This window comes from Prionailurus bengalensis, chromosome B1, assembly GCF_016509475.1.
Source record: "Prionailurus bengalensis isolate Pbe53 chromosome B1, Fcat_Pben_1.1_paternal_pri, whole genome shotgun sequence".
NCBI classification, from domain to species: Eukaryota; Metazoa; Chordata; class Mammalia; order Carnivora; family Felidae; genus Prionailurus; species Prionailurus bengalensis.
The window spans coordinates 20839094-20858905 of record NC_057344.1 but is presented as its reverse complement, the minus strand read 5'-3'; the positions used below and the strand labels follow the sequence as shown (position 1 = coordinate 20858905).

The following is a 19812-nucleotide window of genomic DNA, read 5'->3' as shown; positions in this document are numbered from 1 at the left end:
GGAAAAGCTTGTAAGTGTTTAATTTTGTTTGCCACTGTGAGTGAGGGGAAGGGAAGGCAGAGGGGATGCAAGGGGTAGGTCAGAACAGGGAGAGAAGGGTCTACTGCCCTTAGTACAACCATCCCAAGCTTGGGCTCAACCCCAGGCAGTGACATCAGCCCACAGCTGTGCACAGACCTTTGCTCTGCTACCGGCCTGGCGTGCCGGGCAGACAACAGCTGGACTGAAATCATCCCTCACACCAACAGCTTTACTTTGAACTAATTGGCCTGGGCTCCTGAAGGAAAAATGTATTTGGCACAAAGACTCTTGGAACACTTTTTAAGGACACCCATGTAACCAATGCATCAAGGGTTCTGAGCGCTCCCTCTCCACCAGACACACACAGTGGGGGGAGTGTGGGAGGTCACCTGGGGCTTCAGTCATGGCCCCTTCCTTGTGCTGATGACAGTTTAGGAGAGCTCCTTAAGGCCATCTCAGCCTGGTCTTGTCCTCGCTTACTCTCCGGAAAGCCACTCTCTTTCAGACAGTGAAGCAGGCACCCAGCAAAGCCAAAATAAAACAGGGGATCTTTCAGAATTTCCAGCAAGTGAGCAAGGGGTTTTCAGTGCAAGCTGACACTGTTTTCAAGAAGTTGTTGCACAAATACCAAATCCATACAGTACAAAGGAATCTTTCTGTCCTGGTGTCTTAATCCTTCCATCAGGCGACTGGTAAAAGCAGGTCTGTGACTAAGGGTGCCGAGAGGCCACTGCCAGTGGAAGAGCTGGACACCCGTAACTTTTGTACACGCACTGGGATGCAGCAAAAGTTCTCTCCAGCGTCCGCCTCAGCATGAGTTTGCAGAATTAGGAAAGAAAGAAACCAACTCATTTACAAGACCAGCCCTAAAGCCACAGGCCGTGTTAGAGGCAGCCCTTTTCGCCCCGGGACAAACTATGCCCATGCAGAATTCTCGGCCAATGACAGAACAGGAACACAACATGGTTCAAGCATATAGAACTGAGCAAGGAAAAAAAAAACATTTCAGAAAAATGGACAAATGCCTGAATTTTCTCCTTTTCATATAACTTATTTGGATGACCTCTGGAAAAGGCTCCATGTCACAGCCAATTATAATCTCTGAAAAGGAGAGCTGGATTCATCCGGGGTCCTCTAGCCCTTATCCCCAAGAAGCACACGCGCAGCTATTACCTAATTTGTCCTGGGGACCTCTTCTCAAGGGGGAGGCTAGACCTGTATTCTCTCCATCTCGTAGACATCAGTTTCCCTTCGGTAACTGATAAATGCATGTTTACAGAGAAAAGCACCACACAACCATGGCCCTAACTTGGTCATATTCTTCATGACTCCTTCATTTTTGAATCTGGGTAGCATGGTTCATCACGAGACAACCCCAAATATTTTAACTCTCAGGGACATAAATAAAAGTCTTCATAGAACAGAGCTAGAATAATTAGGTCCAATTCTCAGTCACACCATTTACCTGCCACATGGTTTGAGCAAATTATTTAAGCTTTCTAAACCTTCATTTCATTTTTTTTTTTAATGGAGCTAATATTGGTAGCTTCCCTGCAGGATTAAATAAAATAACACACACGAAGCCCCTGACCCAGTGTCTGACCAGAGTCAGCGTGAAATAAATGTTGCGGTTATCCTTACCCGCCTTACAAAAGACCACCCGTTCAAATGCGTTTGAAGAATTGTCAGAGACAGGCTTGTGGTTCCACGACAGAATGTGACAGTTAAAAAGCAGCCTTGTGTAGCATTCAAAGCTACACACACAGACACACAGGATAGGGTACCATAGTTCTCTTGTTCTTGGCACTGGATGTAATAGGACTTTCCCAACTTGTAGGTGATTTTATCTAAACTGGACATCAAGTATAAAGAAGAAAAGGAAAAATAAAGAGGAGGAGGTAAGGTCACATAGAAGTCACACACGCTTTCATGATGCCACATCAGAGATTGTGACAGAAAGAAAAGATTAACAGGAAAATAAGACGACTTCATTCCCCAACTGTACACACATACTTTCTCTAGGTGCTTCTGGCAGGCGTGCCATGGGGGCCAACCCTTCTCTGCACCAGCTGTGGGGGGATCAAGATGTCTGTGTCCTACATTTCTTGCCTGCTTTAGGTCCCCCTCCTAACCCCCGCCTCTGGCCACCTGGGGAATCAGACACCTGCTTTTCAGTGCTGGACACCTTCACTCTTTTTTCAACAGCACATACTTCTCAGGGAAAATATGCTTGCTTTTAAAGTTTTTTTTTTTAATGTTTTATTTATTTTTGAGAAAGAGAGAGAGAGACAGAGCATGAGTAGGGGAGGGGCAGAGAGAGGGAGAGACACAGAATCCGAAACGGGCTCCAGGCTCTGAGCTGTCAGCACAGAGCCCGACACGGGGCTCGATCTCACAGACCACGAGATTATGACCTGAGCTGAAGTCGGAGGCTCAACTGACTGAGCAACCCAGGCGCCCTGATATATACTTGCTTAAAAAAAAAACAAAAAAACAAAACAACAACAACAACTTGTAATTGTGGAATAATTTTACAGAAAAGGTACATAGAGAGTACACAGAGTTCCTGTACCCTTTCCATCTAGCTGCCCCAATTGTTAGCATTTTACATAATCACGGGACATTACTCACAATTAAGGTTTTGACACTGGAACACTATGCTTTTTTTTTTTTAAAGACAAAATTTTAGGATAATTAAAAAAAATTCTAATGTTTTATTTGCTTGTGAGAGAGAGAGAAAGACAGAGTGGGGGAGGGGCAGAGAAAGCGGGAGACACAGAATCCAAAACAGGCTCCAGGCTGTCATCCCAGAGTCTGATGCGGGGCTCTAACCCACGAATCGTGAGATCATGACCTGAGCCGAAGCTGGACACTTGTCTGGTGGAGCCACCCAGGTGCCCCTAGAAAAACTTTGGCTCTTCAGAGAAGCTGCAAAGAGAGAACAGTTTCCAGATACCTCTCATCCATTTTCCCCTAACATTAACACTGCACATTACCAAGGGACATTAACAAAACTAAGAAACCAACATTGGTATAGTATTATGAGCTAAACTCCATACTTTGCCCCTTTTTTTCTGTTCCAGCACCCTATGCAAGATATGACATTGCATTTAGTTGTCATGTTTCGTCAGTTTTCTCTGGTCTGTGAGTGGGTCTTTCTTCCCCCTCCTGCCCCCCATAATCTTGACAATTTTCAAGAGTCAGGTATTTTTAGAATGACCCTCAATTTTGGCTTGTCATGTTTTCTCTGCATAGTCCATTGACCCAGCAATTCCACCAGTAAGAATTTATCTTACAGGTATATTCCCACACGTGTAAAATGAAGGACATTTGAGGTTATCCACTGGAGCAATTCTGTAACAGCAAAACATCAGAAACAACCTAATGTCCACCAAGAAGGAACACGTTAAATTATTTGCGTTGTATCTATGTGATGGAATAAGATCATTCAACAGCTATTAAAAAAGACTGATAAAGTTCTTTGTGTATTGATCTTTAAGAATGTTGAGTGGAAAAGCAACGTGCATGTAAAATATGCTCCCACCTGCGTATCAAAGGGGGAAACCAATCTATAGCTTATCTTACTACTCCTATGGCCCAGCCCCAGAACCGTGAATGGGAACACTATCTTCTATCATAGGAGCATAATCCCTTCATAATATTATTCTTACTCTATGGAAGAGAAATCCAGTCAGGACACGCTGCCAGAGTGACTGACGGGCTACGTAGGTTACTCTCTGAAACCAGGGTCTGTTTAAAACTGGAGACAGTGATTTAAGTGAATAAAGTAATCAATAAGCCATTTTTAAAAAGTAACTTTCTACTTGGGGGAAGGGCAGCAGCCTACAAACAACGAAAGGGTAGGTACCCAGACTGTCCAACAACGGGAAAGTCTAACTTTCCACATCTCAATTTCCTGGTGTTGCAAGGCAGGAACAAATACCACCTGATCGGCTAACCATAGCATTTGGTGAGGATTTTGTAGAGCACATCTTCACAAACTCTCTGTGGAATGATCATCTCAGAAGACGTCCGAGTTTTACTTGCCAAGACGTACTACTTTTTCATATGACCGAGAAATGTGGCAGTCATGTGATACACAACAGTCTTTTTCTAAATTTCATAATGAGCTATGAAGGGCTTTCTGATCGCTCTTGGGAATTACATGAATCTACGCGAAGTGATTTCAAAGCCACTCCCTAATCATAACTTATTAGGAATCTACTTTTACAAAAAAAAAATGCCTGCACCCTCAATTCTCCCATAAATAATACCATCTTACATTTAAAGCTCAGTTTCGTACTTGTACAAAATGCTCTCGTTTCTATTCTCTCATGTAATATCATAGTGTTTTGAGTTAATAAAATAGGTCCTCATCTTAAATCTCATTTTACTGGAATGGGAACTGAAATAGCAAAGTTGGGTCCAGAACTCAATCCACTCAACATTTTCAATTCAGGTTCTGCAGCACAGAACCCAGAACCTGATCTCTGTGGCTATTTCCTCAACCTGAGAGGCAGAAGAGAGAAGTTAATTCATACATACAATGGATGCCTGAGAGTATTAGGGCTTCTTTCTCTTGTGGAAACTAGAAAGACTTCAAGATAAGGCAAGTTAAAAGGAAAAAAAACAACAACAACTTTTCTCTACACTGATTAGTCCTGACAAAACCTTACGCAAACGGGGGATGATGATCTGGCCCCACCAGCCAATGTGAGCACACAGGTGCCAGCTGGGTCTCCATGGGGCCTGTGGTTCTCCCTGCCAACACAAGTCTGAAAAGGCTTTGCTGTTTTTCAACTTACTCACTGGCCAACAACATGCTGCAAAACAGATGTTCTCATAATCACAACAGCAACATTCCATGGACCAACGAAAACATTTAGGCACGAAAGTGGATCGGAGATGCAAGCCTGGCGGAATAATTGGCATCATGTTCTAAGCTTCGGGCCTGAGAAAAATCAGGCAGGACTTTAAAGAAATCACACTGAGACCAAAGTAATAAATTGAATGTTAAACGTCCCTCATGCTTCATTTTTAGAGTACGAGGTTCAAAAGGGCAGGTAAAGTTGATGGCATTCCTAACATTTGGAAGCCTAGGTACAAACAAGAACGGGCTCAATTCAGTTGGCACTATTTGACATTACTGTTTATTCGCTCACTGTGCTTACCTGATTCTTACAGACGTTCTGTAAAAGAAACAACATTCTGGACAACCGGCATGGTGTCCAAGTATAGTCCAGGGAGCACCTACATGATAATCACCTGAATGGTCATTGAAAGTGGGTTGCTGGGGGTGCCTGGGTGGTTCCGTCAGTTAAGTGTCTGACTTGATTTCCACTCAAGTCCTGATCTTCTATTGGTGGCATTGAGTCCTGCGTCAGGCCCTGCACTGACAGTGTGGAGCCCGCTTGGAATTCCCTCTCTCTCTCTCTCTCTCTCTCTCTCTCTCTGCCCCTCCCCCATGCACACACATGCAAGCTCGCTCTGTGTCTAAATAAACTTAAAAAAAAAAAGAGTGGATTTCTGGGCTCCATTCCCAAGCCACCTGAGTCAGAACTGTGAATTAGCATTTTAACCTAGTCTATTTCATTACACAGTGAAGTCTGAGAACCACCATTCTGGACAAATGACATTAAATTAGTCAACACTGAACATATCAAAACTGGACAAGGACAAGCTAGGACAAGGAACACAGGCTTTCAAAACTGATACCCCCGGTTATGTTGCGCGTCTATACAGGTGACAGTACATAACCTTTTACTTATAGACATAGCCAGCCAAAGTCTGAATTTAGGATGGGCAGATGTGGATAGGGAAAAATGGGCTAAGTCTGAGGTGGTCAAAACCATCTTCAATCAACTCAGTGAGAGAAAGAATTCTCTTTTGGTATACTATTAGTTTTCATTACGTTAATAGGTTTTTTTTCATAAATCCCACTTCAAAAATCACTTCTGGAATTGTGCAACTCCAAAGTGACCTAACTGTAAAGAGTTTTTCAAATTACTTGAAATACACAGCCTGTTAAACCACAACTGTAGATCAAACTAATGAAAGAATTAACACATGCGCCAAGGTGTATGGTGGCCTCAAGTTCACAGACACCAGTTGAGTGTTGATCAGACAATTTATACCTTGCTTTTGGCAAGGCTAAGTCACTTTTCCCTAACTGATAATAGCAAAACCTATTTTAACCTAACAGTGTGTCTTGAACTCTTGACTCAGATAAAAAGATTCCAAAAGTCATTACCAATGCAAAGCAGTGTCTATATCACATGATTTTCCAACCTTTGAAATATTGCATCATGGTTTTCCCTGTTATGATGAGCAGGAGTTTGCTAGTCTAACCATGCTAGGTCCTCAGCCAGGCGCTTTGCTCTCTAGCTGCTTGACCTCAGGAAGGTTACTTCACTTTTAAGCCTCAGTTTCTTTTCCTTCCTTCCTCCTTCCCTTCCTTTTCCTTTCTTTTAATAAAATACTAACCAGTAGACTAAGAGCTGAATACTGCTGTCAGGAAAGAGGTGGCACTCAGTAATGTTACCACCATACCCAGTGCATAATTTTTATACACAGAGGAAAAAAAAAATCAACTAGTCTTTTGTAATTATGGTAATTACTGCAATTCTTAGTGAATTAAGGGTTCAAATCCCACTTGTGTCATTATATAGAAACAACCAGGACAGATCTATAAAAAAGATGTGCATTACCTGAACAACGCATTACAAATAATACTAAGTTTATATGGATGTCTGTGAATAAAGGCATTTCAAGTTGTTTTTATTTTTTTTAATGTTTATTTATTTTGAGAGACAGCAAGCTTGTATGTGTGCGGGCAAGGAGGCGCAGAGAGAGAGGGAGAGAAAGAATCCCAAGCAGGATCTGCTCTGTCAGCACAGAGCCCGATACAGGCCCGATCTTATGGTATGTGGGATCATGACACGAGCAGAAATCAAGAATCAGACACTTAACCAACTGAGCCACCCAAGTGCCCCAAGTTTTTGACATCTAGTTCATTTGACCAAATACTTAAGTCTCAGTAGGATTAAAAAAAAAAAAAACAACTTAAATAAAAATAGATGGAAGGTCTCTGAAAAAGGTGTACATTAGATATTAATTTTGACACCTAAAATACCTTTCCTCCATTAATTTAGATAAAAATGTGATTCTAATGATTAATATTAACAAAAAACAATAGAAACCCCCAAAGACCATAATTATGGTTCTCTATTTTTTTGTTTATTTATTTTTGAAAGAGACAGACAGAGAGTGGGGGAGGGGCAGAGAGAGAGGGAGACATAATTTGAAGCAGGCTCCAGGCTGTTAGCACGGAGCCTGACGTGGGGCTCGAACCCATGAACTGTGAGATCATGACCTGGGCCAAAGTCGGATGCTTAAACGACTGATCCACCCAGGTGCCCCATTATGGCTCTCTATTATGGCAGTTTTGATCCAACATGATTCTTTAAAAAAAAAAAAAAAAAAAATTAGAGTGACAGATTTATTCCCTATCTCAGAGGCCAAATATTTGTTGTGGATACTGACCATTCAATTGAACTGTAATCTATTTCAAGGGCTGACACTTTCAAAATGATCTAACTGGGATTATCAGACATAATTATAAAATGTTCCCAAGAGGGGCGCCTGGGTGTCTCAGTCGGTTGAGCATCCGACTTCGGCTCAGGTCATGATCTCACGGTTCGTGGGTTCGAGCCCTGCATCCGGCTCTGTGCTGACGGCTCAGAGCCTGAGGCCTGCTTCAGAATCTGTGTCTCCCTCTCTCTCTGCCCCTCCCCTGCTTGCACTCTGTCTCCAAAATAAATAAACATTAATTTTTTTTAAATGTTCCCAACAGAATTATAGCTCACCTTGTTTATTATTCATTTCTAAAAACATACTTGTTATTTTTAAAAGGTTTATAGGAAAACATTTGTATACAAAAACCATTGAATATTAGGTATTATACAGATAAACCAACTTTCTCTAGTTACCACCTTCAATATAAAAATCATTCATTCACTGAAATACTAAGTGCCGGGCACAAGATCTTAGCTCATTGAGCTACAAAGGTGAAGGAGATACAGCCCTTGAAAGGCTCATGGTTCTAGAATGTGACAAGAGGTCTAAAAACAAATAACTACAATAACAAAGTATCTTGAAGGACATAGTAGAAGGCACAATTAACTTTTCTTGAAAGATGAACTAAAACTCAAATGAAGATAAGGTCTTTTAGCTAGGACTTAGCTAGGTTTTAGCTAGTGAGGTGTTTAGGAGGCAAACAATAGAAAGGCGGTGAAAAAGGGACAGCACATTTCAAGCAGAGGGGGTAACATGTGCCAAAGAGGGCCAAAGGGGTATGAATGGACCCGTGTCTAAGGCATGGGGAGGGGAAAGAAGGTGTGAAGAAAGGCAAATGAGCATCCCGATATCATGAAGTTGGGCTGGAAGGTTCTGGTCAAATCATACATGGTGAATACAGTCTATTTGGACTTTTCCCCAAAGCCCAAATGAAGTCATTTATATTTGCTAAAAATGTCCAGTTGAGGACAGATGTGAGACTTATTTTAATATAGTCTGGAGAGAAGTGGGCCTGGAGCAAGGTGGCCTGTTGGATGACCACTGACATGTATTTGAGGGGAGAAATTATGGGGCTTAAATTAGAACAGCAGGAGCCAGAAGGCTGAGGAGGAGAGAGGAGGACAAGGCATGTGAGACCTGTCATTAGCTTAGGTGGTAACTGAAGAATGATGCCACTTCAGAAGACGATAAGCAGACTTTGAGGAATAGGTCTGAATGAGGAGACATGGCAGAGAGTTCAAGGAAGCAAAGGGCTGGGGAAACAGAAAGGCCTGATTACCCCAGACTGGCTTTCCTGGAGGCAGCTCTTCACCGGGAAAAATACATCTGCAGCCTCGGAAGGAGAGAACTCGAAAACTAGATCTGTGCATCATCACCCTCCAGGTTGTAGATGAAACCACGGGAATGAATGGGATAACAGCCGACAAGGAAACCCTCACTATACTAAACACTATAGGGGTAAGTGAAATTAAGCTATCTCCACTCAACAGAACTTTCCCAAGTCATTCAGCATGACCATAATGAAGAGTATGAGGCAATATGGAAAAGTGCTCGACACAAGCTAAAAAGATAAGAATACACATAAAATATCATGGACAAATCTCAAAATCATGTTGCTGTGTGGAAAAAAAAAAGCCAGACACAAAAAGAATATGATGTATGTTTCTGTCTATATGAAATTCTAGAATACACGAAACTCATCTACATGATAAAAATCAGATCATTGTTTGCTTCTGGAGAAGAGGGGTATCATCTGCCAGAGAGGAGAATGAAGGCATTTTCTGGGAGGATAGTGAGCTTTAATACCTTGATAAAGCTGTAAGTTACATGAGTGTATGTGTTTGCCAATAAGCATTCCATTGTAGGTAAGTGATACCTGAATAAAAAAAAAGTCAAGATATGAAATTGTCTACTCTCATATACACAAAGACACAGGAAATATGCAAAAGTAAAGTCTCCTAGTGGAATATGGGCTATTTTGTCCTCACTTCACAGTTTTAACTTTTTGCACACTATTCTTAAATAAAAAGAAATTTTAAAACCCTCAAATACCCATAAATATTTACCAATTACTTGTGAAAATGGAGAACATGTGTTTTTCCCCATAGGAAGTAGGAAAGAATCTCTGAAAGAAATTTACTCTCTGGAAAAAATTTTTTTTTACTATCTGGAGACAATAAGGAAACACAAGATCATAGTAAGTACATGATTGTCAAGTATCGAGGACCCAGTGGAAGGAGGGGAGCCTCATGGGTTTGTTCTGAGGGAAGTTGGGTTAACTTGGCAGCACAGGACACTTGTCAGGGTGACGACTGAGACAAAAGGGAAGTTAGTCAATGGAGGGGAGGGTTGGAGGCAGTTAGATTCTGAAGGTCACTATCACAGACTCTACTTGGGTTTTGGTGCTCCTGAGTCTGAGTTGTCTTTTATATTCTGCAGTTCTTAGTTTGAGAACCTTGCCTTAATTTTCATAGAGAAGATAAAGAAACATTACCCCATTAGAGAGTGGATCCAACAGCCCCCCCATATTTTGGAGAGAAACGGTGGATTCCTGGATGATGGTGGTGGTAGTAAGGCTCTCTTGAGGTGCCTGTGGTGGACCAGGTACCATGGCCAGTTGCTTCATACATATTACTATTTTACTCAAGCTCCGCGACAACCCAGAAAAATACAGATTAACTTCATACCCCCAGTGAGGAAACTGGACTCAAAGAAGCTAGGCAACTTCTAGTTAGGAATCCACGGACAAAAGGCTAGACTATGTCCTCCACTTTGCAAGCACTTGGACCGTGTCAGGAGGGGATCAATCACGTCTCATTGGCATTTGAGTCTGAAGACAAGAAAACAACCCATCCTGAGAGGTTTCTAGTAATATAGACTAATTACAATTCCTTCCTGCAGTGTGGTTGATACCCCCACAAAACAGCAAATGTGACTATTACACAGCTATAAAATGGAGACATGTTAGCTTAATAGTAACTATTTAATAGTAGTTAACATTGGGTGCAACACACTCTACAGTGAGTTACTTCAGGTACTCCTCATGACTATCCCTGAGCAGACAATTATTAGCGCATGTGATAGATAATGAAATTGGGACTCAAGACCTGTAATGTGACTTGCCCTAGGTCACCCAGCTACGAAAGGTCTGGACCTGGTTATTGTGACCACACAGTCTAACCATTCTATAGTACTGCCTCAAATTTTAAAATCGCATTTCGAACTTTGCTATGTAACCTGTTGTCTTTCATCTTAGTTCGTGCCACAAACAATCCCACTGGCAGCTTCTGGAGAATTCTTCCTGGACTGTTTCCATCAGAAGAACTACGTCATGCTTTCTCTTCTTTCCCCTCAAAGAACTGAGACCATTCCCAAAAGGCTTTACATAGTTACTTGAGAAGTTCTACCTCATTCAATGGGAGCACTGACACATTCCCAATTGTCCCTTCCATTGAAAACCGTTCCTAATGTCATCACATTACCCTGACAAAAGTCCCCTACTGCCGCGTTAACCCAACTCCTACCCAACTCCCACCTGGGTGACCGGATGCTACGGACAGGCCAACCACTGCATCCGGACGCGTGGACAGCAGTGGTGAAAGAACACCACGGCACACTCTCCTTATCACAGATGGAAAGTTGAGAACGGGTACAAACTGTGACAGCTATTTCCTGTCAGGCTACGTACCCAGTGGAGGTGCTGAGGACCCGGGTCCCACTTTAAATCATTTAATTGTGCTATCCACTAAAAGGTAAGAAGAGGATCCCCTATTCAAGCAGCATGAATGAGAACAGTGTTCCGCTGGCGTTTCGGCCCCATGTTGGAGAGGCCGAAACGTGAACCATCAGGGAGGCTCGTCTCCACCTCCACTGGGTCATAATGAACTCTGAAACACACACAAAAGGCCTCTTTCCTGACCTGCTCAACTCTATATCCATTACGTTATTTAAGGCACACACAAAAGCAAATTAAGTTGGTCATCTGGGTAATCAAAAGGGCAGCTGTCTAGTTAAGTAACAGGACAGAAAGCCTCAAATGCTAACGCCAGGAGGCCTGTTCCTCAGCTGTGGTTTCCTTGAATGGTTTGCCTAGAATTTTCAACTCTTTGGGGTCCTGAAGTTCCATCTGTTTTAAAATTACTTTTCTATAAAGAGTTCCTCATTTCCATCGCTTCAAATAAGGTCAGGAGAAAATGATGTCCCAGCTAGGTATTAAGAATCTGGAGGGGTAGTCAGCAGTTTGTGGTTGCCTCCCGTTGGGAGGTGAAAACAGAAAAGGAACACAGAGACAAACCTTGGCCCCACATTCACTGCTATTTAATCTTTGCCCAGGGTTGGGGGGTGGCAGAGAAAAAAAAAAATTAAGTCCAGCCAATTATATTGACAATGTTGAAATTCCGGTCTTGTCCAAAGACAGGTTTCTCCTAGAACTGGATGAACACAATTTTCGTCTCTGGCTGTTGCCTTTGCATTATTTATACACATACCTACTCACACTTTAGGAGGAGGCTGTGAGCATACATAGGAAATTGCTAAGGGGAAGGAATTCAGCCTTTTAATGAATAACTCCAAACTGGGCTGAAGCTGAAGCAGGAAGCTGATTCTCTAGGGCTGAGGGGCCCATGGCAGACATGGGCATCCCAAGACAGATGGTTCACTCCAACACAGTAGCTGAGGTAGGGAAGGCAAGATGGTCTCTGTTGCATGAACCCTGAAGACCCTTCCAGGAGAGTCAAGAACTAAAACTCAGCTCAGCCTACGAACAGCAGCACTGGATGGTGGGTGTTACAGACTTCAGGGGCACATGGCTCCTGGTAGAACTGGGTCCTTCACCATCAGCCCTGTTCAAATTATAACATTAGCACAGAGTGTGCTTTCTTCAGACAGGCTATCCGGGATGCACAGCATCCTTCTCTTTACATGCTTCCTCCTCGCAAACTGCCCCAAGGAAAGCATAATGCAATTACTATTACCAGAGAGGAAATTTTCTCACCACTTTTTAATCTGGAAAGAGGTTTGGGGAAAAAAAAAAATGACAGAATTATTTAAGAGGAACCCACACAATTACAAAACTCGCTCTGTCCTTGTCTTCAGGAAGAGAAATGTTTTGGTCATCAAAAGCTCTGCTAGGCTTAGTCAGATCAGTGCCAGGAATTCTGTGAACTTGAGGTCAAGCTGCCAAGATTCAAAAGAAATGTTGATATTAAGTGTTTGCACAGATACCAGAGTGGGACAGCTAACAACTGCCAGCGTGCAACTCCAGCCATAATGCAGATTAGGAGAACCGAATTTGCCAGTTGTCCCCTCATCCTGTCAAACTTAGGGGGAAAAAAACAAAACAACACACACACGCAAAGGAAAAAAAGCTCTTACCTAGCTCTCCTCGAAGGTTAACAAGTTCTTGGGATAGGGTTTTGTGTTGTTTCAGCGCTTCCTCCCGCTGTGGAAAACACACATCAAGTTACTCATGTTTTCAGGAGGGTCCTTTTCAGTGAAGGCACACATTTGTTATCACCAGGAAAATGAGACTCAGAATCGAGAAGCCAAGATATGAATCATTTAAGCTAAACAGTTTGTGTTGTGAAAAAAACACAGATGTCCCTTAGTTGTTAAGGAAATTCATGTTTCAAAAATCTTTATTTTTTCAGGTTCTCGTCAAACCATCATTGGAGACACTCACTGGCATGGTACTTTTAAAAATATTTACTTTGAGCCATGCTTCATTGCTAATCCATAGAACCTTTCAGCAAATGCATACTTAAGACTTAATGCATTCTCCTCCAAGGGCAATAAAGCACTAATCAGTTTAAGATAAATATTTAATGTTCTAAACATACGCACTTATATGCACTTTGTCCTAGATTTGCAAATAAAAAAGTTTTGTTACAATGTCAGTCCTAAAAGGAAGAAGCCACAGTGAAAAAGAATCCTTAAAAAAAAGACAAAATTAAACTAATTTTACCCAGCCCCACATTATTTTCTAAGGATTATTATATTTGGGATCAGCTATAATTGTAAGGAGATGTTAAGAGAAATGAAATCAAAGAATATCAGGCAACTGTTTCCGTATCAAAAAAGCTATTATTAATTCCGTAAAAAAAGAACAATTTCCAAGTTACCAGCAACTTAAAGCAATCACACACACACACACACACACACACACACACACACACACAGAGCGATAGATACAGTTTCTTAAAAGGTTGATTCCCTACCACCAGGGCATAACTAAGGAAAAGGCAGAATTCAGAGCTCTCTGAAAATGCCCTCACTAGGATCACCCGAGACGGAGCTCCTGCCGCATCTTGATCACAGTATTGCAGAGATCATGAGACCCAGTCTTTTGCAGGCAAGAGTTGCTCGTCATTCCAAGCATTCCCCCCTAATTCCAGACAAGCTCTGCCTCAGTCCCTGACATTCTCCCAGAAACGCACTATAAGCAAATACTAATTACCCTTGTTGCTGCACAGGGAGGATAGAGACACATTTTGCTGCTGGAGCAGCCCATTTTCCAGCTTCTGTCTGCACCTGTCCCCACCCCACCCCCCCCCCCCACCCCGCACCGTCCAAGAAGTGCACAGGTGGCCACGCCACCCACCAGTCGGGTCTGCCTACATTCAAAGCTCTACCGGGAGGAGCATGATTGGTCCTCGGTTAGCCTTACTTCACATCCTGCAGGTTACCGTATGCCTCTCTCCTCTCAGAAGCTGATTGCTGCAGCTTCTGCCTTTGGCACAAACAGCCCGCGATTACTTAAAGCCACAGCCCTTCATTTATGAAAAACGAGAGCCAGACATTAGACTGATCGATGGCCACTTACTTAAATATCAGCTGGTACAGTGCAAAGAAAAACTGACCTTCTCTGCCTGGATAATGGAGTTATTTTTAGATTTGTGAACCTTTTTAGTTCCCTCTCTAATTGAGGTCGTTAGATGATCACACTTACTAATAGAAAAGAGAAACGTGTTCTCCAAAACCTGTATACTAAAGGAGCCTGTGAACGAGGCAAAGAACAATCCAAGTGTGTGTTTTGTGACTTACAATTCACAATGACACAGTAAGACGAATGGTGTTTGCTGCAAAATTTAATCTGAATGCTTAGAACACGGTCTATTGGTGTTTAAAGTTAAAGTGTGCAGTGCTGACTGGAGAGTGGGAGATCAGGTATCTTCTATAACTTGTACTTTTTACTTTGTAGTGGTCTCTCACTAAAGAGCTAAGGAAGTTAACAATGGCATGCTAACACTGTCACATGGGTAGTTAACAGTGACTGGAATTTAAGAAACACTTTCTCCTTGAGTACACTTTGCCATTAATGGTATTCTCAATGCTTGATTTTTTTAAAGTGCCGTATTAAATTGTTCTGAAATTACGAATCCGTGAGTCCAGGGGCGCCTGGGTGGCTCAGCCGGTTAAGCATCCGACTTTGGCTCAGGTCACGATCTCGCAGTTCGTGGGTTCGAGCCCCGCATCAGGCTCTGTGCTGACAGCTCAGAGTCTGGAGCCTGCTTCAGATTTTGTCTCCCTCTCTCTGCCCCTCCCCCTGCTCATGCTCATGCTCTCAACAATAAATAAATATATATTTTTTTAGTTAAAAAAAATAACAACAAAACAAATCCGTGAGTTCAGGTTTTAAAAAATGAACAAGTAATGAGTGTTCTAATGTAGAAATTAAAGTCTCAGGAAAAATCAACCTGGATAAAATTGGAAGAAAAGCGAATGGAAACAGATGTAATACATGCCTTTCTTAATCTCATAAATTTAGGCCTTAATTTTCTTTGCTTAGTGATCTATTTCAAGTCAATACCAGCAAGTTTTGTCATGCAATTGTCAAAAACACCAGAAGACAGCTTTACTAGATACCCACAAGCAATTAAAAATCGCTTAATTGAAAAATTAAGTTGGTATGTAATTTCCAGAAGTAATTTTATGAAAACGTTTATACCCTGGCACGAACACCTACCACATGATCTCTCAGCTTATTAAAGAGGTTTGGGGGACAAGGAATTTCAGTTCATGTGAACACTTCCCCCAACTCTACTGCATCCCACCTTCCTGTCCCAGAAGCCACTGACAGCTTCCAATCTCTGTCAGTCTGAGTCAACAGTGACAGGAAAGCCGTGAGGTCATCTTTGTCTCTCTTTTGTCTAAATGTGTTGTCCCAAAGTCAGTCCATTCTTCCTCATGAGCTTTGACTCTATCACACTTTTTCTACTAGTGCAACTTCCACTCCAGTCCTGATCTCCAGAAATTCATTCCGATGCTAGTGAAAGCATCCCTCCACAGGACCTTGCAGGGGGCTGCTTGATTATTGTCCCATGGTCTTTGTACACACAGATGCCCTTACCCCCCAAAACTATTCCATTTAGTCCATGAAAAATAAAATTCACCCTAGGTCCAAGAATCTCCAACATCCAGCTCCTGTTTAGGCTCCCAATTCCTGTTCTGTACAAATCACACTTGCTACCCATGTCCCACCTCCACAAGAACAAATTGACCTGACCCATTACATAACCCTGAAGGGAATGTTCAATGTCAATCATAGTTACCATCTCCCTTTCCCCAAAACCTGGAGATGACATTTATCTTTCTGAATTGATTGGCAAATTATTACTCTGTCAATTAACAAAGCACCATTTCAGACGCTGGGGAAAAGTATGCAAGAAATTTAAGACATGGTTCTTGCCTTCAAAATTGGGACCTGAATAGAACTAAAATGGCCGGGCCCAACTCTCTTATCATTCAAGGCAGATGACCTCATCTGGGGGGAAGCGGCAGAAGATAAAGGAAAAACTAAGGGCTTTATACGTGATCCTATATGACATGCAAATCGCAGTGCCCACACCATTGTGTCAGTTTCTGCCTGACTCTCTCTGGGAGCTTGCCCTTTAAGAGATCTATCCTTTACTTGTAGATGATGAAAATGCATTTTGTCACTCAGCTGCTGATTGCTTGTTTCTTTTTATTCAACGGCTCCTCTATCAGTGCTTCAGTCTTAGATGATAAACTCTTTATAGTCAAGATAACAAGTTTATTTAATTCTCTTTGTATTTTAACATGCAGAATTCTATACAATGTGGGGGGGGGAAAGCAGGAGGTAGGAATCTGGATAGAAATCTGCTTTTCTACGCACTTATTAATATAGGAAGTGCTCCAAGGGAAAAAAAAATGGACTCACTATAATTTAATTAGGGGTCCCTGAAACACAGGCACTTAGTCTCTGGCTGCCATCCCATCAGTGGGCCTGAATTTGCTAGCTACTGAAGAGCACCACCAGCACAGGGGATTTTGTAGAAAAGAGCCATGTCAGATCGCTCAGACGGGTACCCTCTCCCACCTCCTCCCTACCACTCACACAATGAATCATGTCCACTTTTTTTTTTTGCCCTGAGACTTTTTTTTACCTATAGTAGCCTGCTAGTGTCACTCAAAATTCACCTTGTTTGGGTGCTACTTTAGGCTGCATTTCACTTTGGCTGTCTACACAGAACACTGCTCAACCATCCAAGGATAGACCTGGAATTGGAATAAACTGAAACCATCAACAATGTGTCCTCTGGGAAACAGAAAGTGTGATATTAGTTTCCAGATTCATGAGGCACTTATTAGAACTTCCATGTAATGAATTATTTCTGCCACTAGAATGGGAAAATTATAGTTATTAAACAGGCTTGCAACCAAAGGGTAAGCGATAGCTCTAGGATTCCCTATAATCAATCATTTTTATCCACACTCTAATGCTCTAAAGCCACTTGGGAAAAACTCAGGAATAAGATATATATGTATACACAGATCAGTCTATACCTACAATCTACGTCTGCTTATCCACATATCAATCCATCAATCACTTGTATAGTGGGTAGGAGAGAACCAAAGGGTTAAGAGGAAAATTGTTCTGAAGAATTACTTAACTTTTCCCCTGTTTATGCCTGTCCTTTCTAACTGTTTTATAATAGTGTCCTGCACACATTAGGCAATCAGTAAATATTTGCTGATTGATTATAAAGAGCAAAGAACTTTTGCATCAAGACTTTATATGTTCATCTTACATTTGGGATTCCATCCTGTCTATTCATCCATTTGTTTGTTCAGGTATACAATGTACATCTGTTATATAAAGTCTGGCCATAAGTACTAGGGTCATTTCCTAAGAAGGAACTAGACACAGACCCTACTTTCAGTGAGCTTCTGGTCTTAAAAAGCCTAAATGAGTGCAAATAATTATCTGTAATACAAGGTAAAGAGTGACAGAGAAATGCAAGTGTCCCTAGAATCCAGAAGGTAGAGAGAACATAGAGCCAGAAGGATCAGGAAATAAAAGAGGGAGTTTTTGGCCCAAATTATAAGAAATCCAATGGAGTCACAATTACATTGGCATTAAAACCTAAATTAGGTGCAATATGAAATTCACATACAGTAAAAGTATCCCTGAAACTCATTAAGAGTTTGTCCTGTTATAGACTGACCAAACATTTGTCAGTTTATCCAAATAAGTGAGGTTTTTCTTCTAATGTTCGATCTACTCCTCCTCCAACTGAGCATGTGATAAAGAGTTTGGTTTGTATTTACGAGCAAGGCTGTATGGGGAAAAATTACCTTGAAACAGCAGGATCACATGGACCGTGGGAGGTTCATGCCCACGTGAGTGATTTAGGAACCAAAGGAAGAGCAGGCTCCATAACTCATCTCACATCCACTTCTGGGCCTCTCCTCATGGAGGGGCATGAAAGGCAGGACTACCTGATCTATTTAATTTGCATTTTCTACTGGTTGTTTGTATAGTGAATCCATGTAAATTAAGTGTAGATAGTGGTATGATGCTGCTATAAGATGTGAACATGTAGATATTAGAAAGAAGGGCAGTGGCCCAGTAATAAATAGCATGTGAACAAAGAATAGGAAAGTTGAGACATTCATAGATGATTTTAAGTTCCTAGCGTCCTAGACCTAGGTTCAAGTCCTGGTCTTCCTCTAAAATTAGCTGTCTGCTGATAGATGAGTTACTTTGTAGCTCCATGCCTCAGTTTTCTTACTAGTAAATTCCAATTTGTGTTTTTGGACAAGATGTAATAAGTTACGAATGTCTAGAACTTAGTAAATATTCAAGGAATGTTATACCCCTCTTGCTTTTTCTCTACCTCACTAATTATACAGCTAGAGCCGATAGGCAGTGAGGTGAGGCTAAAAAGAGCAGCTCATGCCAAATTATAGAATCTTATATTCCAAGTTATACCCCAGAGTTTTCCAGAGGACATATAATGTGAGCCATGTATATTATTTTCATTTCCTAAAACTGAAGATTAAATTTTAATATATTTTAAGTCAGTATACCCAACATATCATGTTGACATATTGTCAACAGAAAAATTATTCACACGATATCTTACATTTTTTTCATACTGTCTTCAAAATCCATGTGTAGTTTAATGCTTAACCACCTATCTTAAGTTAGTCTTACTGCACTTCAAGTGTCCAAAACTTCATAAAGACAGTAGCTACCATATAGGACAGGTAAGCTGTAGACAAAGGTTTTAGTCAGTAGAGTGGAATGCTTTGGAAAGATGAATCTGTTGGCAGTGCTTGGGATAAACGAGTGAAGGGAGCGCAGGCCTAAAATCTAGTTAAGAAGTTGTTATCACAATCTAATGGACAGTTCTCTAGAGTCTGAACTAGGTTGGCAACAGTAGGAATGGAAAAGAGGGGATGGTGGAGGGGGGGGCAACACTGTAGGATGAGGGCTCACAGGACTTAATGACCCATTCCATGTGAGAGAGAAAGGAATTGAACATGGGGCCAGTTAGGCTAGCGGCAGTAAAACAAATTTATTGGTTTATCACAAAAGAGACTGTTTCCTGCATTTGATCTTACGTGGTCTCCAATTTTACCTAGTTGATAATATAAACCAGCTTTCCAATTCCCTCCTTACATATTAAAGAGCAACAGAAGTACCATATACCCCTACAATTTTTAAAACTAGGTATATGTGTCTATCTTGCTCTCAAAAAGATGTATTTGGACAAAGCTGTAAAATGTTCATCAAATATTGATCCCAACTGACTATTAGCTTGGTTACTTGCAAAGACAGAGACCAAGCCTCATTCACCTCTGTCTCCCCTGCGCCAGACAGGCAACCATATCACAGTAGCCTCTGTAGAAAATGAACACAGGTTTGTTGCACAAACTGAACTACAGAACAAGCAAACTGAACAGTTTTCT

At 41.6% G+C, this 19812-nt stretch overlaps 1 protein-coding gene across 7 annotated transcripts in view; it reads right to left on the bottom strand.

Moving 5' to 3' along the window:
• Window positions 1-19812, bottom strand: part of MTUS1 (microtubule associated scaffold protein 1) — a 172172-nt gene that overhangs the window by 16424 nt on the left and 135936 nt on the right. For 6 of the 7 annotated variants that reach the window (XM_043559987.1, XM_043559960.1, XM_043559969.1 and 3 more), the window contains one exon: window positions 12970-13036. In XM_043559987.1, coding sequence (XP_043415922.1) covers window positions 12970-13036 — 67 coding nt within the window. Of the gene's footprint in view, window positions 1-12969; window positions 13037-14050; window positions 14276-19812 lie in introns of those variants that run through there. The other variant, XM_043560016.1, reaches the window with a different exon arrangement.